A 22633-nucleotide genomic window follows, 5' to 3' on the forward strand; every position below is an offset into this window, starting at 1 on the left:
GGGTCAAAAGAGGCTTGGTCTTGTTCCAGTCTTGAAATAATTACTTTTACACTGCAAAACTGGTTTATGAATTACAACATTAAATCAAAATGTACAGTAGTCACGTTACTTCTTGGGAGGTTTATTGTGTAGTTATTACTCCGCAGACTAAATGGATTTTAACAATCCCATACTATTCATGAAACAATTTTGAATAAACTTTTGGTTTGTGAAAGAGCCCTTCCTCCTCCTAAATTCTTGTCAAATATTCAGATGGTAAATTTAGATAGGAGCCCATACTTCTGACTGTTGTTGATAAGCATTCTTCTTTCTAGTCAGAGCAACCAGATCATGTATCTGTAGCTGACTCGTTTCAAGTTAGTGGTTTTAGATTTTTTTTTATGCAGCTGCAGTTTCTGTAAAAATCGTATGTAATGAAAGAAAATTGTGTTTTTCTCCCTCTCCAGTTCTTGGAAAACATTTAAGGGAGAAGGATAAGTGCTAGTGAGAGCTCAGCCCAGTTTTACTTTCCAGTGAAGGTGAGTTGCAAGGAGATAAACAAGGAAGGAAATAAATGGAGATCTACCCACTCTCAGGAACTAGAAAAATCTTCCAGTGAATTGGTATTTTCCCAGATGTGTATAATTTACAGAGATGAGACTTCACTGAGATTTTTGGCTTGCATATGCTTAAGTCCCTTCAGCTGTTTTGATACTCTTAACCTGGAAGTTACACTTGCTTCTTTTTTCTTCCCCCTTATTTCCCCTGCCCCAGCCATGGCATTCTTCCCCTTATTTTTATCTTGGTCGGTGTCAGCAAGTAAAAATAAACATTAAAAAAAATTAGACCTGAAACCCTGTCATTTATCTTCACATGAAACAGTGAGTGGTCCCATTTATTTAAACTGGAGCCTCTAAGGAGCGAAAAGTATGACAGGATAACTGGTAGCTTCTTCTGCAGCTTTAAAACCCAAAAGAATTCTAGTGACTCATGGGGTAAATGCTAATTTTTGTTGTAAAAATATTTTATACTATGTTTTAGGGTAGGTGTTTTGATCTACAAGTTAGTGGTTTGTAGTTTTAGTTTAAAGATATTCCAGTGAATTTTCACTGACGCTGGAAATAAAGACCATTGTGCCCATGTAAGGGATATAAAGTAATTTAACCTTTTTCTAAACCAAAAGTATTGTAAATTAAATTTCTTTGCCATGCTGCTGATAACTGATAGTGCAGTAATATGCACTATCACATGCAGGACATCATTGACCTACCAATTATATAGTATATCTATCTATAGATATATGGACTTATAAATTAAAAAGTGTAGTGATTTATCAGATGAAATAAATACGAATGTGATAGCTAGAATTAAATACCTGAGTGAGGTTCTGGTAGCACACCAGTGCTAACAAACTCCTGGATGCTTGCTAACATCTTTCACATTAGGAAAAGGTTTCCCTTGTGATTGCTCCATGAGTTGTCCATTTCTTATATCAAGTGCTTACCAGAAGAGGCGGTTTTGGCCCCGGGGCATGTTGTCTTGATTCTCACCTTTCCCTAAGGCTACGTTTGTTGCTGCTGCTCCTTCCCAGCGGATGCCCCATCCGGCAGCAGCAGCTCTGGCAGCTCCAGCTGACCACAGGCAGAGGGCATGGAGAAGAGAGGAGAGTCCTCCTCTAGATACTTACTGATTACATTCTTAAGAAAAGCTGTTCCTCCTGCCCCTCTGCACAGCACAGTTTGCATCTTTGAGTTGTAATCTGGAGTCCAGTTTGCCCTTGAGGGCTTCTTGGCACTGGGCTGTGCAGGAGCGTTTCGTAGGTGTGCACAAGGCGCAGTTCCTCTCAGCTTGCACCACCTGGTGCAAGCACAAGATAAGTGTTTGCATCGAGGAAACACAGCGTGCTTTGTACCTCCCCCCCACGAATAAGGTACTCCTTCTCCACCAGTATGAGCAACACTTGGGCAACTCCTTGAGAGCAGTAACAGCGTCACACTCTTCTAAGGTATTGGATCTTGTATAAAGAGCTTTTGGACATCTAGGAAATTACAGTGATCAAGTTCTTTCCAAATAGGATTTCTTTCTGTCTAAGAAGATTTGTGTCATTGTAAAGAAGCATCTCCAGGAGTGAGATGGCACTTCATTCTTCATGGGCATTCATACTATTTCCCTAAGTTCTGTTACAAACTGGTGAGAAATTATCAGCATATTTTGATAGGTAGCAAATAAATAAAAGAAAAAAAAGTTCTGAACAAAAAATTTTTGCAGTACATTATCCCTAAATTCCGATTCCTTAGTTTCTAGGTTTTGTTTTTAGAGCTTTATGCACTTCATATATTTGTCTGTCATCTTTTCTCTCTATTCTTTTTGGGAAATAGACTTAAACTGTTACTTGTATCAACTGAATGAACATTTGGCCAGAATAAGAAAAGTCCTAATTCCCCAAGGAAGAAGTGTGCTGCCAGTATCACTCTCGGCTCTGGTTCAGCAGCCACAGAGGCAAGTCTTTTCCAGATGTGGAGTTAGCTCTGTATGGAAGCTGCACTCATGTACTATTACAAAGGTCAAGCAAAACAAGACCTTCATGCTTGCTTGAAGCTTTTTCACCTGAAGATATCGACTGTGTTTTCACCTGATAAGCATGGATTGTGTTTTCACCTGATAAGTATGGTAGCCACTGCTTTTCTGAATGCAATGAACCATTTTAAGGACTTTTCTGAAAGTCAAGTGAGCTTTAATAGCTGGGCCCCCAGGTGGGCTTCCCCTCACTTAACTGCAGATGCCTGAAGGGCAGCCATCTGACCTAATTGTCACAGAGTCCCACTGCAGTGAAGAAGCACTTCAAATTATGTGCTCTAGTTTAGATGTCTACTTGGAGTGGCCTACATTGTCCACCAGATGTGTGGGTTTCTTCCTGTGGAATAGGGAAGCCTAGGGTGATAAGCTGAGATGGAGACTGTAGATGTTTACATTTTGGTGAGACAAATCCGTTACTGCAGTAAGGAACATGCTGGCTGCCCTCCCAAAATAGGATGCATTTGGAAACTTTTTCCTACCTCGTCTGGTGTGACATCAGACAGCTTGAGTCACTAGCTCCAGGTGAAGTTCGTGGCAGAGAATTAGAGAAGTCACTTCTCCCCAGTTTCATAATTGTGTGCTGTCTGCAACTGAATAGCTATTTTCCTTTGTTTATTAGCAATTACTGTTGAGGAAGCACTCAGTTCCTAGAGTAATAGTGGAAAAACAAAACCTGCCTTCATTAATGATCAGGTAGGTTAGATTCAATTACCTACTCATTTCCCAGCTGCTGTGTTGTAAGCAACTAAATTTTAGCTGAAGCGTTGTTCATTCTTCTTTTCTGTTGTCAATGACAAATGATAAACAGGAGAGGAGTGAAGGTTTTACTGTAATCTATGTTTGTAGGTGTAAAGCCCACATTACAGCTCCTTAAAGCTGTGTAAGGAACAACCACAATGGGAATCATGGAAAGCATGAATTGATTGAGTTGCCCCGGCATGAATATACAGGAAGTTAACTGTGATGCTTTGTATCGTCTCTTAAGAGAAGCTGACCTGGAAGATTTACACTTCCCAAAGTGAGCTGCATCTATTCCTTGGGTACACATTATCAGGTAAATAAAGGACGAAGGGAATTTGGAATGAACAGCAGGGAGGAATCATAAATGCATCTCAAGTGAATAAGGATAGAATGTGAAAGGGTAAAAGGTAATCAGAATGGCCAGAAAGATCTGTCTGTTAATCGTAGTTGCTAAGTGGTTTAAGAGAGGGACAGATAATTGCAGACAACTAAGTAGTACAGCTCAGTGGGTTCCTGTTCTTTGCAGACCAGGGTGGGCTCCAAACCCTGTGCAGCTTGAAATCAGAGACTCCTTGGCCACCATAAATACAGCGTAAGGGAGCTTTCTAATCACAGCCACAACAGCTTGTGTTCAAAATCCAGAAAGCTTTTGTTGAGGTCTGGCCTTTGAAAACACCTTCTGCAGTCAGCAATTAGTTTTAAATTCTGATACTAGGTATACAAAAATCTTGAACTCTACTATGAAATTTCTGATAGCTGCAACTTAAAAAAACATTTAAGATTTTATACATGAAGACACAAGAATCCTTTCTCCCTATTTTTTATACTGTGGGTCCAGAACAAAACTGAATCTAGTAAACCTGTGTTTTTCTGGGTTGATACCCCCAAACTGTAACTGCTTGCTCATAACTCTCCTTGTCATCATAAAAAGTTCAACTGCAGTTTAGTTATTGTGTATTCTTTATTTTTAATCTTAGCTGCACCAATGTAACAACCTGTTATTATTGCAAAGCTCTTCCATGCATGCTCTTCGTCTGCCGCCAGTATCCTGCTCCCTACTAGACTCCAGAATTCTTTTGTGCCAGCTCTGACACTCATCTCCTCCCTCAGAGGGCTGATTCAGTCTGCTAAATGGAAAGAAAGCTGTGGGCTTCATTTGCGGTATTGGTTTGTGAGAAGCACGGGGGCAGAGGGAAGGGAGGTGGTGGCAAGCGTGTGGCTGGAAGAGGGGGATGAAGAGGGTTAATGGGAGGCAGACTCTTCCTTTGCAGTGACAATGAGTTTCTAGGCCAAACAAGTTTGACCTGCAAAATTTCACCTTTAGTCCTTCCCCTCTGTGGCTTCTCCCTCTAGGGCATTCTTTACCTTCCTGGCATTTTGGCTTTTTCCCTTCCCCTAAATTAGTCTGTTTTCTCAGAGTTTTGCATCTCTCCCTTTGCTGGTTTGCTTCTTCTCTACTTTCCAGTTAGGGTTTCTGCTCTCCTCCATACTATTCTTTTCACCTTGGGGTATTTATTAGAAACAACACCCCTGTTTTAATCCTTTTATGATGTTTAGCATTTTCTTTGCATTGGCTATGGTTAGAAGAAGCTGATGGTATAGAGCTTGAGGGTAGAAATCCTGCAAATCTCTTCCCATCTTGCTTACCTGCCTTCTGTGGTCAAACCTGCAGAGCAGACAAACAAACACTGGGAATCAGAGCATTTGATATATGTAGAGTTTCCAGTTGAAAACACCTCCTTGAAATAAAAAGCAGAAATTTAGAAGGGAAAACCAGGGACTCAGGGTTTTCTTTTACCCTTTTTTTCCCACCTGTCTGCCTGGAAATTCTGATGATTTGAAGTTTGATATACAAGGTTTCTTTCTCTTGGTGCTGCTTTCCAATACATGCTCTGCAATTGCTCAAGCATCTACCCTGTCTTGTTTTCCAGGAAGGAGAGTAGCACAGATTGTTCACCCAAGAGACAAAAATGGACTTTATTAGTAAATGCAGATACTGTGTTCTTTGTTCACGCCAAGTTGACTGTCCATGGGAACACTTAAAGATTATTTCCTCTGCAATGGGGATTAAGATCCATGGAAGATCCATAACTGGAAGCTTGTTGAGTACAGTACATCAGCATCAGAGCACATAAAAACTTTGGCTCAACTGATTTATCTTTCCAGGATGTCTTTTGTGTTATTGTACACATTTTTTTTTCCCAAAATACCTTTTCCTTTCCCCCTAAAGTACTGTGCTACCTCTGTTTTGAGATAATGTGATGCACTAGTAGCATTTGCCTAGATTGTACGTCAGAAACAGTAAAGCTGATTGATTTCATATACGTCATGCACCACCAGAATAAGGCCACTTCCTAAGAGAACAACTGAGAGTAACTGGGAGGGGTTGCTGCCCTTACCAAGATTTGTGCAGAGAACTGAAAAATTACTAAAAAGGTGAAAGAGGGCTCAGGAAGTCATGTAGCCTGGCCTAGGCTCTGCTGAGGCTTTGCTTAGCTGAGGGAGGTTCATACATTTTTAAACACTTCCATTGATGGAATAATCTCCCCAGGCAAGTCACACAGAAGTCACTACTAATTATATAATGCAGCAATGCAATTTTCCTTCAAAATTTGTTTGATCTTCTACAGTTTGTGTAAAGACACATTCATAAAATGACAAATAGGCTGTGACATAGCATTTCTCTTTTCAAAGCCTACGCATGAAGCCAGTCCACCCAAAGCACGCATAGTGAAAACATTAACAGGAAAGTTACGTTTTATTTGTCCGTCTCTCCTTCACCTTTAGATCCTCGCCTGCAGGACGAGGTTCCTCGTCCCCAGGCGCTGCCAGGGGCCGGCGCGATGTTTGCCCCGGGGCTGCGGGACGGGACGGCTGGAGCCGCCGCTCCCGGGCGGTCGGGGCTCGGGACAGCGCCTCCACGGGGCGCCTCGCCCGGCGGGCCCCGAGCCGCCGTCAGGGTCCGCCCGGGACGGCCAGAGCCGGGAACGGAGCCGCCCCTCCAGGGAGAGCTCGCAGGTGCGCCGGGCCGAGCGCCGCGGGGAGGCAGCGGCGCTGGGCGGGAGAACCGAAACCGCCGCCCCTCCGGGAGCCGCCTCCCCCCGCTGCCGCCCGGCGCTGCCCAGGGGCTGCCGGCTCCCGCGGCGGGGTGGGGACAGCCGGGGGCGGGCTGCGGGCGGGAGTTACGAGGAGGGGGGCCGGGGGCCGGAGGCTGCTGGGCGGGAGCCCAGCGCTGCGGCGGCCGCCGGACGGCAGGTCGGGGTTAGTGCCCGTGCCCAGCGCCACCGCCGCGCCCGCGGAGGGAGCGGCGCCGCCGCCCGCCCGTTCGCGCCCATGGGGGACTCGGTGTTCAGCGAGAGGCCGGCGCTGCGCTACGCGGTGAGTGCCGCGGCGGGAAGGGGCTGCGCGGGGCCGGGGCGCCCACGTGTGCCATGGGGTGGTGGGAGTGTTCGTCCCTCCGTCCGTCTGTCCGTGCGCACAGGCGCGGAGCCGCGGGTCAGGGGGAGGTGGCTGCCGTCCTGCCCCGGCGAGGACTGGATGCGCGCAGCCTGCAGGCACGGCGCCGAGCTGGACGCTTTGCCCCGCTTTCCTACGTGGGAGTGCCGCGCTTTGCTGGAGATGACATAAAAATATATATTTTTAATTAATAAAAAAGAGGGCGATGTGGTGCCAGCCACGGGGCAGCCGGGCTGCAGCCGGGAGGAGCGGTGGCGGTGCCGCCCCTCCCCGGGGGTAGCGGGGCGCTCCGGCTTAGGGAGGCGCTCGGGGGATCCCGGGAGCCCCGTGTCCTGCCCCCGCTGGTCCCCTCTCTCGTCCGCGGGCTGGGGGTGAGTCCAGCACCGGGAGTGCTCTCGGTGGCTGGTTCCGGCACCGCTCCCGCCGCGGTTCAGATAGTAACACCATACTTTATTTTATTTCCTTCACGAGAGCTGGTGCTGTTTAGAAGCCGCTGCACTTCCACCAGCCTTATTAGGAGCATTTTCTCGTTTGCTCTGGCGGGAAAAAAAAAAAAAAAAAAAAAGCCGCGTAAAAACAACCAGCTGCCTCCTCTCCTGAAGCCATAAATAAACTCCAGCACGAGTAATAGCATGCGAGGGCTGCTGCCGCTCTCGTTTGCACCCATGTCAGTGATGAATAATTTTATTGCTGTTGTTAAAGTTGTGTGGGAATTGTCAGTCAGAGCAGGCTTGCTTCACTGGTCCTGGGAGCACGGGTGCTGGATTGGTGGGATGGGTTGGTGGATTTCTAAGTGTATCACTTACGGGATGCACTTCGATGTGCTTCTTTTTTCACTTGCTTCACTTTTGATTCCTTCAGTATTGGACATTAAATTAAACTTCTTTTTATACACCCTTTTTTTTTTTAAACCTGTGAACAATTTGAAAGAGACAGCTTGGATTTTTTTGGGACGCAGGGTTTAAAGTCTGTCTCTACATATTTTTGTACCCACTCAACTGTAGGTGTTAGTGCATTCAGCTGCTGTAATAATACTAGAGTTTTTGGAGGTAATGGTAGGTCACCTAAATTAGTTAATAGAAGCAAATACCTTTGGTACTTTGTATGAGTAGCGATAGTGATTTCACCAGGAATCTAGTTATCATACACCAAATGAATTGGAACCACTTCTTTCAACAGGGTAATGGTGCCGTATTTCCATGCGTGGAGACCACTGCCACTCACGTCACGTGCTAGCGCCATGAGACTTTTATTACTTCCTGTGATTGTGCTTGTCAGTCTTCCATTAACTACTAGTTGCAAACACATTATTGTTTCTGTCAGTTGGGTATCAGTCTGTTTTATGCCCAGAGCCAGCAGCAGGTAGTGCATTGAGTTCAGGACAGCAGGCATGCAAGGGAAAAAGGATGGCCAGCCATTTCAGGTGACCATTACCCCTTTTGCAAAACCCCTGCTGTTTCATTGCTGTATAGTGCAGCAAAGGGGAAATTGTGCACCTAAGAATGAAACTTCAAAGTATTTTTTACTATTTTAGGATATATTTCAATAATAAAGTAGCAACACATAGTTATATCATGGAGGTAAGTGACGTTTGTAGTTGATATTACTGATTTGCCTGGAGAATAGGGATCTGGATGCTGCATTATCCATGCATAGGCTTAACGTGGAGTCTATGAAAAACCTAGATGAAAAGAAATGCTTGTTCGCTTGATGATAAGCTAAGACTGTAGAGCTTTCTTGTATTGGGACCTTAGTAATTCCTGCTTAAATGTAACATAGTACCATTCTCATTAAGTAATTGCATGGTGTAAATACAAATCAAGTTCTTGGATTGTTCTGATAACTGTGAAATAAAAATTATGCAGTGTTATAGCATTTAATAGCAATTAATTTATTGGCAGAAGAAATTATAGTGATTTCTGTGGTGAGCTTCTCTTCAGATTTTCAGAACTGATAATAAAAGTTTCGTGGTTTTCATAAAAGGAAGCATCTGGACTAGCATCTTTGTTCTGATCAGCAGTGTGTTTTTGAAGGAAGTCTCCCAGTCTTCCCCAGTTGTGTGCTTAGCTTCATGTCTCGGGGTAGTCAGAGCATGGGAAACAGCATTTTTTCAGGTGATGCTGAACTGGGGAATGTGCTCGTGGTGCTTCACAGAGCTTGGAGGGTATTTGAGCCTCAGGACCAAGCTAGAGTCAGCTAAACTTGGAAAATTCATGTTGTTTGGACATTCGATCTGTTGTACCAGCCCCTGAGCTCTGCAATGTGCTACATCCAGTGCAACACAATAATGTAGCCATAAATCAACAGGGATGACACTGTGATTCTGAGGCTTCCTAGTGTGTTTGCAAGCACAGCTTATACAAACACAGACTTAATATCTTAAGACTGTTATGTCAGTGGGTATGATCATATCACCTATAGCACAGTTGATCCTGTGTGTGTGTGTGTTAAGTGGGTGTGGGATGACTGATAATTATGTCACGGTTCCATTTTGAACTCAGCACTGGTGTTGACTTACCAAAACTCCAGTAGGCAAAGAGGTGATTTTAATAAGCCGAAACATTGTTTTCAGTGAAAAGTAAGTTAAAAGAAACCAGCCATTTGAAAATGAATAAAAATATATTATTAAAGGAGTAGGTGCAAAAAAAACCAAAAAAACAAAAAAACAAAAAAAACCAAACAACCAAAAACCAAACCCAAAAAACTCCACCAAACCAAAATGCAGATTGAGAGTCCTACTTGCACTGGATCACGGAAACAATTTTTTTTAAATGAAAACTTTCAGAAAGGTAAATAATATCTCATTCTTGATGTATGTTGCCTGGCCAAACTGTACCCTTTAATTTTTAGACGTGGGTTAGTTTTACCTGCCCACTAATCATCTGGCTGAATTACTCTGATTTACAAGCTCTTTTTGGTATCATGGTGTTTGTAACTGATACTAAGATGTCCAAATGTTCCAGGAATAGTTTTCACATAGTTTCATTAAAAAGAAATTGTCACCTTCCTGGCTTGGGACTTCTTCCTGTTTGTTGCTAAATTCCTCCTTCCCCTTCCCCCCCCATCTTAGTAGCTTTATGGGGGAACTAAAAAGCTGCTTCATATATTTTGGCTAAAACACCAGAAGGCAATATTGTACTTACTTTGAGATATCCATTGGTTACTTGAGATGCAGAGTTTTTTTATGTAACAGAAAGACTCAAAACAGCCTCAGCTGTTACCCAATCAACTGGCCCCTCAGTGGTTCAAAGCAGGAAACTTGGAGCATGATCTGGTTTGTATATAGCCATTTCAATCTTAGTGTAATATCTTTAATCTTGTTTTGTCTTGAAACATTTACCAGAAAGGATTTCCCTCAAGGGAAAGGACATTTTACCCTGATGCGGAAACTCTGGCTGCCTTTCACCAGGGAATATGAGAAAGTGGGGAAGAGCTGAGAGTTGGAAGTGGCTGCCATGACTTGAGGGGTACCTTGGGGAATTCGTCTGAAGAGACGATGTGACTCTTTCTTGGGGCCAAAACCAGAGTATTTTGGCATCCAGAGTGGAGGGGATGTGTGAGTCCCTGGACAACACAACTCTTGAGTTGGTTTAAGCTTCTGAATTTATATTTATTTTCTGATAATGAAGTCACCTCAAATTCAGACACTGGAGGAGAGTATTTTGAGAAAAGAAGGGTTTTTTTCCCAGCCTCCAGCAGTGTTTGGGGCATTGTATTGTGTGTTTGCTCAGCCCGTGCCCAGCTGACCCCTTGCTGGGGTGATGGGCAGACTGGCTGCTCACTCTTCAGTGTCTTAAGGCCATCAGTCTGCATGGAAGGATGGAGAAAACAAAAGAAACAGTTTGCAAGGGAAACTGACACTAGTGAGTGAAACTTCTGCTTTCTGAAGGGAGTAAAAGGAAGATATTAGATATTTTCCTTTAATATTCCAGTTGTAGTTATGCTAACTGTACCTCATAACAATTAGGTATTAGAATAATTCAAGGTGGAGTAGCGAGATTGGTGACGCTGTAAAAGCGTAAGCTGGAATGGTAAAAATCTCCTTGTGAGGAGGACCCAAGCACTGACATCCTCTTGTGGGCTTGCTTGTGTTTTGCAAGAATCCACTTTTAAAGACAGTTGCTTGTGTTTCTGATTTCAGGACACATTGCTTCATGGCTTGAGCCTTCAGCCACTCACAGATTTTAACAACAAACTTGTATGCCGCAAGCAGACCACATTTGTTACCATAATTGTAGGAAATCCTGCAAGTAATTTATCTTACTGGCCTAGTAGGTGTGCTGCCTTCACCTAATTTGACTGGTTTCTCTCTCTTCCCGATGGGCTTGCCAGCAAGAAGCAGCATAGGAGCAGTCTGGCCCAGTGTGTATCCAGGTCAATCATAATGTATTTTTGTACTTAGGTTTGGTGAGATTAAGGACAGGCTGTGGGTTGGTGAGTGTGTTCCTGCCCACCAAAAAAACTTAAACATCTCTACTCCACAGAAGGTAGCTGCTTATTTTCTCCTATCCTGATTAACTCACAAGCAGAGTTAACTTGTTCAGGAAGTTTAGTTGCTCTGTAGGTGTTGTTTTCAAATTAGAAAGTTGTGAAGAAAACTATCAAATTCGCCAAATAAGCAAGCTACAGAGGAGGCAACTAGCAGTAGAGGAATGGTTAAATGTCAGATTTCTGGCATCTGATTCTTGGATTTTATTCATCAAGGACTTATGCTCACCTTATGCATGTTGGTTTTTTTAGAAGGAGGAATATGATTTCTGATGATTGTTGAGCCCAGTGCTTCATTCTTCATTTGGGTGAAATTCCCAGTGACAGTGGTGACTCTGCTTACACTTCTGCAACATTTGAAAGTACTTTTATTGCTAATCTCTAAAGAGCATATGTAAATATAGGAAGTGAGCACTCTTTGTCACTCAATATGAACACCAAGGTCAAGCTTTGATTTGGATTGATGGCATCTGAAGTGAGTCCAGCTGTTTTTTATCTGCTGTGCAAAGTGCCCATGAGTTGACACCAGAGAATCCAGGGAAGACAGGAAGCCAGGGGCTCATGTGTGTCACAGGATTTTAAAAAGTTACAGGAAGTAGATTTCCATTCTGATCAGGTTCTATTTTTTTACAGCTCTTGAACACTTGATGTATTCTGGGAGCTCTTCAATGACATGTGGATATGAATGTTCTTCCTCTCATGTGCAGGAGAAAGGGGGGGCAAATGCAGGCTGAGTTGGGCAGGACGTGCTAGGTTAGGTGCAGAGCTACTCTGATGTGGTTTTATTAGTCTGCTCCCAGATACTGTGCAGGAATAGAAGTGGCCTAAAGTATGGAGAAAGTGGCCACCCTATGTATAGACAACAGGAGGTAAAGCTTCCCTTTATTCATTTTCTCTCTCTGTGTCTAGCATAATCTTCCCTGCAGAGCAATTACAGCTCTTGTAATAATACTTACAAAGATACTGTTTAATAATAAACTCCCACATGAGTGGAGCTTCAGGGTTTCTCTTCGGAAGGGCACACAATCATTAGGCTCAGATGTGGTGCTGTGCTTCTCCAGGAAGGTTTATGCTGATTCTGCTTCTCCAGGAGAAGATCGAATCGACCAGCACTAATCGATTAGTCGACACCAGTCCTTTGCAAAGCTTCAGGATGAGGTTTTGGGTTCAGGTCTGCCTGAGCAGCAAGGTCATGTGTGGCTGAAGTCAGCAACCTGTGCTTGTAATGAAGGTTAGCCATGTAGATGAAGTGCAAGATGAGAATTTCAGTCTCTGTTATGTCCTTTTTTGGTTATTTTTGAGCAAGGCTCTTCTCTGGTCCTTTTAAATTTCTTTTTTCCCCTGTGGAAATACTTCTCTGCCTAAAAGAACCTGTGTGTGGAAACACATGCTAGCCTTTAGAGATTGTTTGGGTGTGAAGGTGGTGTGAATACAGAACTACCCTGAAGTAAAAATGTTGAACTTCACATAGTCAGTATTCCCCGCACAAGCTGATGGTTTGTATTTCAGTTCTGTTTCCCAGAAGATTTTTGAAATTTGCAGATGTGTCTTCACACTTCTTTCAGCCTGAAGAGTGGAGTAAATGGAAGATATTTTAGGTCACAGATATATTTAGATAGTTGGTTCTACTTTTATTTATCTTCAGTTGCAAATTGGTTACCTTTTATGTGCAAACGCCTGTGTGAGAACTGTGAAGAAGGAGATTTACTTACTTGAGAGATTTGTTTCTGTAGAGTTATACATAATAAAGTAGTTTTGCTGGCTACATCTCTTCAAAATTTCATATATATTTAGAATTTTAATCTCAAATGAAAGACACCTAAGACATACTCTGGTTTACATGTCATCATGTAAATAGTGATTTTTGAACATCTTCCATTTGTCTGCTAAGTACCTCTGTTGTTCACCAAGTCTATTTCTGTGCAAGGCATGTTTGCTGCTCTTGTTCTAATGGAATACCTGTACCTGTGGCAGAAATACGGCTGAACTCTTAGTGACTTGGAAAAGATGTACTCGGAGTTCAAATTCCACACTACTGCTGCTTTTATGACATTTGAGAATATAGAAAGACATTTCGCTCCATGCACTGCATGGAGCGAAATGTCTTTTTCTTGTCTAGGGAATAAAGGAGGTCTGCATGCATTGTATTGCTTACAAAAAGAATCTGACAGCCTTTCTGTAACATGCCTTGGCTGACAAGTCCACATGGTTCACATTAAGTTTCTCTAAAGGGGTGTCAAATCTTAGTGCTCCCTTGGGAGATACCTGGATGTTATCAGGCATGGCTGACTTAAAAAGAAAAATAAGTAATGTTTTTTTCTTTCTAATGCTTACTATTCTAAGTGTTATTGATAGCCCACATTTAAAAGGATTTTCTGAAAATCTCCTCTACTAAATCAAAAATGTTATGAATTGCTGATGGAAAATTGAATATTACAGCAGTACTTTAATAGACTGTATTTAGTGTTCATTTGTTAAGGACAACCTAAGTAAAGTTTGGGTTTTTCAGGCTGTGGTGCCCTCAGGTATGCAGAAAGAGTAAGTGCTGATCTTAACTACCTGCAGGATAGTCTGCTGTTATTTCATACTTGGATGCTTTACATTTTTGAAGCAGGTGATTGGAGCTGTGGAAATTATACTGCAGGCTGTTGATATTTCATCATACAAGTGAATTGTTTACTTCAAAATAATATCTCATACTTTTGCGTGTTAGTTTATATGAATCTGATTGTTGGTCACTTTTGCTGCGGTGCCGTGAAGATAGATGATCCTATGATTTTATAGCTACTACTGTGCTGTGTAATTATATGTAGATTAGAGCCAGTCTTCACTGTTTCTGTTTACTGTAGATGATCAATTTCTTTGAAATCAAGCATCTTGAATAACTAAATATCCCTATAGCACCCAAACTTTGGCCTGAGTGTCTTAACAACTGCAAGTTTCAGGCGATTTCTTTTGATGTTGATAAAGGTAATAATAACTGCAAAGTTTTAAATATTTATAAAGTTAGTTGCATTGTTTGGGGTGTCAGATTTGATGCAGAGACCTAAATTAAATGGTGTTTAATGATGACTATTTTTCCCTTTTTCCTGTTCGTTTGTAAAAGGTCCTGTTACGCTCATCTGTATGGGACTTGGCATATGGATTCAGTATCCTTGCTGGCTGAAATTCTCATTTGTGTGATTACTGTATTTTTTCCAGTCTGGTCCTATTAATAAATATCCCGAGGCTTTGTTTAAACACAAGCTGTGGAAAAGAATCTGAAGATCATTGTTTGATTAAGATTTATTTAAAACTTGGAAATGTATTTCTGCTTTCCAGGTGGGAGTTCTTAATGAGCACAGTATGTAGACCTATCTGTATGAAAATCAAACCAAACCCATAAGCAAATTGTGCTGGAAGAAAACCGTAGGTACTTGGAGCCTACTCCTGTTCTTGCTGAAATATGTCCCAGCTCTTGAAACAGATGTGGAGTCCAGCTTTGTGCAGAGGCCACACCCTCCATTTCCCTTGGCAAATTGTCTTGCATTCCAGCGACCCTCTGGACAAAACATCCTTTAATTGGTACTGTGGCCTTAAATGTTTATTTTTTTCTTCTGTGGTAAATTTTTCTTGTCCTGTATCACTGCAGGCTGTCATTAATATTTGCATACTGTTATTATGTATCCTTTAAATGTCAGCTTTTGTAGCTGCACATATTGAATGTTGGAAATATTCCCCATTTCTATGAAAGTTATCTTAAATAAAAGTGAGTGATTTATTTTACTGCAGAGTATGGCACTGAGGAACTTGTGGTAAAATGTCAGAGGGGTTTTCTTGTTTGCAAGCAGAGATCTCTATGAGTAATTGAGGAACCCCCTGATTAGCTGCTTGCTTCCTCTCCCAGATGCCTGTTTCTGTGGTCTCCCTTGTGCTTTTGTAGTCGAGTTCACAGCCTGTTCTGGCCTCTGAGCACAGCTGGACAAATGGTAGGAACAGGTAGCAGAAGAGGAAGTTCGTGGCTTGGCTTTTAACTGGAGGGTACATGTCATTCAGCAAGCTCTTTCAGGGTTGTAGCTGCTGAGTCTCTTACTTCTTCTGGTGTCTGCAGTGTCTTGCAAAAGTAGAGGAAGCAGCAATGACCAGGGAGTTTTGTTTCAACCCATGAGAAGCACATGTGAGCCTCAGGGTCTGCCCCTGCAGTGAGGGATGCCACATGTTCAGGTCTTGACATCAGGTATGTACCTCATTGATGGGTTTGCACTGGAGAGATGCACATGCACAGCATAGCTCTCAGCATCATTTGAGTGACAGGCAGCACATTCTAATACCTCTGTCCAGGTCAGGAGTAGGGGAGATGTTGACCCATGTCCCTGTAACCTCAAAAGCTGAATTGCCTGTGATGACTGTTGGAGGAGCACAGGAGATGACTGCAAACTGTGATGCAGAACTGTGAGCAGATGAAAATTGCATCCCTTGCTTCCAGTTGTACATGATGGACAGAAGCTTAAGTTTTTCAGGAGTAAAAACTACAGTGTCACACAAGTACATGAGTCAATCCTGCTCTCAGCATGACCTGGCAGTTTTAGATATAAAGCCACTGGGCTTTCCAGAGGTAGTTCACAGTCCTTCTTTCAGCAGAAAGGGAGCTCCTGCTCCATTGTGATTCAGGACACACAGTTGTATCTTTTAGGGAAGGATCTTGCTGGTGCTTCATTCTGGGCTGCTCTGTTTCTTGTGGCTGAGTGAGGCTGCAGTTGGATGCTGTGGCTGGAAGGAATGAAGTTGCTAGTGATGAGCTTTGTTTTCAGAGTTTTTGAGGACTGTCAACATGAATTTCTCTATAAATATTTGTGGATTTTTTTATTTTTGCATATCTTATCCTGAAATGTATTTGTGCGGTCTGATTTAGATTGATGTAAATCTGAAAAAAGGCCACAGGAGAATGGATTAATTAAATGCAAATTTGTTAGTTTTCTTGCCCCTTACCTGTCTTCTTCCAGAATGCATCTGCATTTTAGTCAGGATTTTCCATGCATGAATGCACAGCCCATGTGAAGTAATATCGAATTCTATATTTTAGGAATTTAAGATGAGAAAAACATTGCAAGAGGGCAGAATTAACCTCTGTCAGAATTACAGAGGAGAAAAAGGGTAAAAAGAGTAAACTGTGCAGTCCTCTGTACATTGTACATTACTCTGTCAAATGTTTTTGTTATTTTATTGTAACAAGGAGAGTTGCTTGCATTTATTTACAGAAGAGATGCTCTTGTCCTTATTGAATGCTGATCAGCTGATGATTTCCCTTCTGGCTAACTATATTTTTTTTTGGAAGACATTCTCCCTGCTGTGAATTGTCTAATGAACAATAGTTGTCCCAGTACAGGTGATTCATGGCTTTGGAAGTGGTCCTTGCAAATCTTTATTTACTGGTAGCATTGTAGTCTTGAAAGCACTCCTTGAGATGAGAAATCTGTGAGTTTCCAGTTATTGAGTCTTTCTGCATGGTTTTGGATGGCTTGTTGTCAGTGATGCTGAATCATGTATTTTACTTCCAGAGAGTATACATAATGGCTGGAGAGCATTTAAATCCTTCAGTACTAGAACAGCATTTCTGGCCATAAGTTAAAATTGCCAGAGTGCCTCCTAGTCTCTAAATTAGGCTGAACTCAAGACTGTGGCCCTTGCTGCAGTGGTATGACTTCAATTTTTCCAATACTGTGTGTCACACCGATTTGTATCATTTTTCATTTCTGCATTCCCATCATCCATTTAAAGTTATCTCCTTCTGTATTTGCATTGGTGCAGGCTTTCTCAAACCCAGGTAAGCAAGAACTATTTTTGTGCCCTTAAATATGTCATAGGGGCCTTTAGTCATCTTCTGTAAAGTGATGAGAAAAAATTACTTGGCTGATTGTCAAACGTATTGTCTTTCAGCAGCGTTGAGGTCTGTACAGCTCAATTTGAAAAGATGCCTTTACTAGGAGTCAGCCTTGTTCCTTTGGCCAGCTGAGGCCTCAGGCTGCGGCTTTTTTCTTTCTCATCTGGTGTTGCCAGATAATACCCAGTAGTTGTTGCTGTGCAGCAAAACTATTTTATGCTATTGCAACTCCTTTTTCTCAGCAAGACTGAAAAAGGTGAAGGGGACAGTATTTCTGTCCCTACCTTAAATAAAGAGTGACTGAAATGCACACAGGGAGAAAATCTGATGAGTTGCAAGGTGCTGGGTTTTTTTTTTTTTTCCTTTCTCTTGAGCATAACCCCAAAGTATTTGACAAGAAATACTATTGCCAGGAAGTCCTTACAATTATTATCTGTGCCTGCAAATAGAGTGCCTGTTACTTTAGCTATCATGTAATATTAAGCAGAGTTTACTTCTATCTTACTATATTTTGTACCAATTGTTTAAATCACTTATCCTTTATGCAGAATTCATGCCTAAAATTCCAACTGAAGAAGTATCATTGAATTCCTTTCCTTTACTAACATGTTTCTGTTGATGATTTTTTATTTATTGCTTATTTTAAAGTTCTCTTAAATTTTCTCTTGCAAGAAAGTGAGAAAACAAACCATCATGAAATACAGATGCTCTATAGATCATGCACAACAATTTTTAATAAAAATGCTGTGCAGAGCACATTTATCAGCCTAACTCATTCTGTATGATTTCTGGTGGAACATTTACACTTTTTAATCAGCTTTCTACATCATTTGGTGTTAAAATAAATACAATACAATTGGCTATTAATAACTATTTACTTAAATGTGTGAGGCTTTGCAGATTAGAGTGTCCCTTTCACTAAAAGTCACAGGAAATAGCAAGGTTTTTCAAGTCTTCCAAGTTATGTGTGTCATTTGGTAACACGCATTCTCCCAAGATAGGGTTGTTAGAGCTCAGATCTTCATGCTGTTGACATTTGTTAATTATATTTCCTTTAACTTTGCTGGTGGGATTTTACAAGGTGGGGCTTTGGTTTGAACCCTTCAAATTCAAATGAAGACCTTCAGCTGCAAAGATACAGAAGACTGATGTTAAAATGACTCTCTTCGTTTTTCCCCTTGTCTTGTATACATTGTCATTGTATCGTGTGTTAATATTGTGTGTTTGAGACACTTGTAGGTTTGATCTCTTATCTAACACTGTTCCTCTCCTAAGGGTGCAAGACCAGGCTAAGTCAAGGTTTCATTTTACATTGACGAATGTTTTCTTTACAGTATATATTACTGAAGTTTTCTGAAGTGCTGCAGCTCTGCTCCTGAGGTCTGGTGTAAAACAAACTTCAAAACTGAAAGCAGATTTCAGTCATTGCTTCTGAAAATCCCAGCAGTTGCATGGCTGTTTGACAAGGGGTGAGGATGGTTTCAGAGTTTATGAAGTCAAATTTTTATAAACTGACAAGAGCAGAGTTTGTACATAGCTTGTTCTGTAAAGTGCTTAATGCATTTTGGTGCATTTAGAAGTAATGATGTGTAATAGAGTATGTACGTATGTCCTTGGTTTTCACAAATAACCTTGTTATGTTCTTGGTGATTCATCTCACTGTTTTTTCTCATGAAGCTTTTTTTCCCACTAATGGTAATACTACTCAGTTTTCTGTTACCTGAGTAGAATTTCTATTTATCTATTAAGGATGCAAAAGCAAGGGGGAAAAGGGGAGGTCACACTTATTCTGGGATAAGTTTCTGCAGTTAATGGAGTTACCATGAGGAATTAATGTCTTGCTGTTTTGCCTAAACTGGCCTCTAGCTATCTTTGTGGATCCCTTTTAAAGCAAGCTTGAATGCAAATTTAACAGGGTGATTGGAGCAAAGCAACAATAAATACTCTGACTCATCACAGTGCATATTTAGGTATTTAGAGAGAGATTTAACTCTAAGTGAAGTTTCTCAATCTGGCTCCAAATAAGCAGACAAAGAAACAGACCTTTTGATTCCATTCATCAGGCAAATGAGGTTGCTTTTACATGAGCTTTCTTCTATTATCCTCAAGGTTTGTCTGCTTGATGCAGAAGTGGGTAAATGAATGGCTCTGTATTCCCTGTCACCCATTATAATTATGTCTTATGATGCAGATTCTTTGCATTTGAGAGTCCTTTCTGTCCATGTTGTGCCACACACGGTTCAGATGATCCCGGCCTTACGAGTGGTGCTTTCAGCCTCAGTGGTGGTTATAAATAAGCAAATATAGTGAAGACTGAAGGTCAGGGCTGTGCTGACCTGCTCAGAGCTACATTTGTTTCAAACAAGAGAAGTAATGTGGTGTTTGAGTGGGCATTTTTGATGCAGTCCTACTGATGGTGTGGCTGGATATCTACCTGAGCTCCATTCCTGCTGGCAGCAGGCAGTTGCAGTGAGACCACTGCCCCTTCAGACAGCATACACCAGTGCTTGGTTCGTGCTCTGTCTGAGTAATACTTTAAAAGAATTCCTTGTATAGAAACTGTGTTGACACTCAAAAAAGGGCTGAAAAAATACCCCTGTCCTCTGGTGCTCAGTGAATCCTGAGTCTTGTCAGCTACTTACCGATTTCTTGGTTTTCATTAGTCCTGGGGGTTGATAGCTCGCCCAGACTTCAGCTGCAGCTTTTGTTTGCTCGCTGAAGCATCAGCATCACTGAAGAGCAGCACTTGAGACTGAGTTATACATTCATATAAACAGCCCTGCTGACATACCCGTGTAAGTAAATGCATAACCATCATTTTAGCGAGGAGCAATGCTCAAAAGATGTTTCTTTGGGGAAAAAAGATCCTTGTAATCAGAAGCTTTTCTGCTTTCTATCTTTCTCTTTCGTATGTACATTGCAATGTATTCGTTGTGTATGTTTTTGTATACCGTTCTTGTATGTCTTCTCTGCTGGAAGTATTCACTTCAGATTATCCACAAGATTACCCAATCACCACATCACAGTTGGTCTTTAATGAATGCCATTGGCATCGAGGGCCACCACACTGGAGGAGTGAGCAAGTCTTGCTGCTTGGCCTCCTGAGGTTGTAACAAAGCTTGTCCACACTTACTAGAAGATGCTTAAGTAACCTTGCCAAAACTAAGTTCAGTTATCCATTTAAAAACGCTTCCTTTATGAGTACAGTCATTTCTTGTATCTTGTAAAACAGAGCAGCGTTCCATGTTCTGATGAAAGCTTAGATTTGCTGTTCTAAGGCCTAATTGAGAGTACGGACTGTTGTGGTATTTTCAGTGTTGATATTATTGAAGCCTCACCTGTGAGTTTTGCACAATTACTTCTCAGAAATCCTTTCCCTTAAAAATCTTCTCTTTACAGTGTTAGCTTTCGTCAAATAAAAAGAAGGAAGAAAAAGAGTTGAGATTCTGACAGCAGCAGAAATAATTGTGTTAGTTATGCAAATGAACAGTATGCCAACTTGGAGAAAAATATAAGGGCGCAGATACATGTTTTGACAAAGCAGAGGTGAACTTGCAGTGATTATACTGATGCACTTTTACCTGTAGCTGTGCTTGCAGGAGGGTGCCTCTTCTGCAGCACCTAGGCTGGATCTGAGGCATAAAAATAATTAATCCAGAGGTTTCTCAGGTCATATATTAGTTCTGATAGCCTGCTTTCTGGTGCCTTCTTTTGATGCTCATGTGCTTTTTCTCTGCTTCAGGATCAAAACTGTGTCTGCAGTTTGGCCTTATTCTGGGGGGAGTATATGATGATCCTGCCTTTTAGTCACGGATTTCTTACATTTGTCCGGAGTGTTTGGTAGTTTCCTGGCTCACTTACACTTTTCATAGGTTTATATGTATGTAACTTAAATGTATTTAAATTACTTTCTAAATGACCTTTGAAACATGTGCTTCTAGTCTTAGTAAATCTCTGTAGCTTTGAGCATCAAGGAAAATGGGGGAAAAAAAGACAAAGAAAGAATAGCTTTTCTGGAGCTCCCTTAAACATGTGTATGCCCCCCTCCCCCATTGCTTTGATACACATCTTCCTCCCATTTGTAGTAGGTTTAGATTGTTTTTAGATTGTCCACTTTACTCTGTTTCCTGGAGACTCATACAATTTAGCACTGCAGAGGGACTGGAGGAAATGATCTCTAGACTGACTCTATTAATTATTGTTCTCCCGAGAACTGCTTCTTCTTCAAAGAGAATGGCAATAGCAAAGAGATAAAAAGCAGTCTGGAAACAAGCTAGTGCAATTATTACTTACGTGTCTGGCAAATTAGGGGACTGATCCTTTTCCTGAAAGTTTCAAAGAAGCATATTTGTTCTGTTTTAATGTTACTTTTTATAAGAAAGTCAGTCTTTGAGCTTGTAGCTCTTCATAATTGTGTGAAACTGGAAAGTGATTTCTTGGGAAGGAAAATACTTGAAAAGTTAGCAAAATTTGCCTTGGCCAATATCTCGGAATGTAAGACATGGGGGACCTCCTGGGCTGTGGATCCCTGCCCCTTACTGTTGCACACAGCTATGTGTAATCTCTTAGATAAACACAGCAGGGTCTGTGTCTCAGAAGTTGGATGTTTTTTTCAGTTCACTCCTTCAGCTGAAGGGCTCTTCCAGAGCCCTGTGACCAACTTTTCATATTGACTTAAATTTATTCTTGGGGCAGTGTGAGCATATGAGTTTTTAGTTGAGGCTGCACTTTTGCTGGCCTGCTGTTTATTCAAGTTTTCCTCCCTTCATTTTGTTTTGCCTGTGGAAGGGATGCTGGCTCTGCTGTGAGGGACATCCTTATGCTGTGTTTCTGCATAGAAGCTATCCTCTGCATTTGTTGCTTTCTTCAGGGATGAACTTCACACACAGTGGGGAAAAAATGTGAGAGCAGAGTGACAGGAGCTCATTTCATGGCCTGAAGTCAAAGGGAAAATGTCCTCTGTCATGATCCCTTCCTCACCCCAACTATAAATGGAGCCCAAGCTTAACAGCTGACATCAACATTGCAGTGTTCTTCATTTAGATGAATACCGCCCTTGGCAACCTTTTCTGCTCATGGCTTTACTTTTTTCCTTTTATTTCCCATCCTTCAAATAGTTGCCTTAATCAACATTATTCTGCAGTTCCTTAGTAAGGAAGAAGCATCCTCTCAGACACTGAGTTCTGCCGCCTCTGCAGGTGGAGGAGAAGAGGGAAGCTGAGGACATACCTCATCTTTCTCACTCTGCTGGAGTTTCTCTTGAAGTATATTGGTTAATGGTGCTTGGTTTTGAGGGCAGAAGAGGGGAGAGGTGGTGTTGGGAGATAGCAAACTGAAGATAATGGGGAATGAAAAGGAAGGAAAACTGCAAAGTACCGATGAGAGATAGAAGGGCATAGATGAGGTGACCCTGCTGCTGTTGTGTCTGACAACCAGCCCACAGCCCAAGCACTGATCCCTTGCAGTTGCTGCAGCCCCCTGCCCTTCTGCCCGTGTCTGTGGCATGGCCCAGGGGTATAAAAACTCTGGCAC

At 41.9% G+C, this 22633-nt stretch overlaps 1 protein-coding gene across 2 annotated transcripts in view; it reads left to right on the forward strand.

Annotated features, from left to right (window-relative positions):
* The window catches only part of ARHGAP6 (Rho GTPase activating protein 6), a 314963-nt gene that overhangs the window by 147902 nt on the left and 144428 nt on the right, over positions 1-22633 (forward strand). Inside the window, exon 1 of one of the 2 annotated variants that reach the window (XM_042037794.1) lies at positions 6521-6675. The exons of the other annotated variant lie outside the window; for it this stretch is intronic. Within the exon in view, the coding sequence (XP_041893728.1) occupies positions 6631-6675 (45 nt within the window). The 5' untranslated portion in view covers positions 6521-6630. Of the gene's footprint in view, positions 1-6520; positions 6676-22633 lie in introns of those variants that run through there. 2 annotated transcript variants of the gene reach the window in all.

Source organism: Corvus kubaryi, unplaced genomic scaffold (genome assembly GCF_017639235.1).
Source record: "Corvus kubaryi isolate FWS band 111438036 unplaced genomic scaffold, C.kubaryi_AGA036_p1.0 133, whole genome shotgun sequence".
NCBI lineage: Eukaryota > Metazoa > Chordata > Aves > Passeriformes > Corvidae > Corvus > Corvus kubaryi.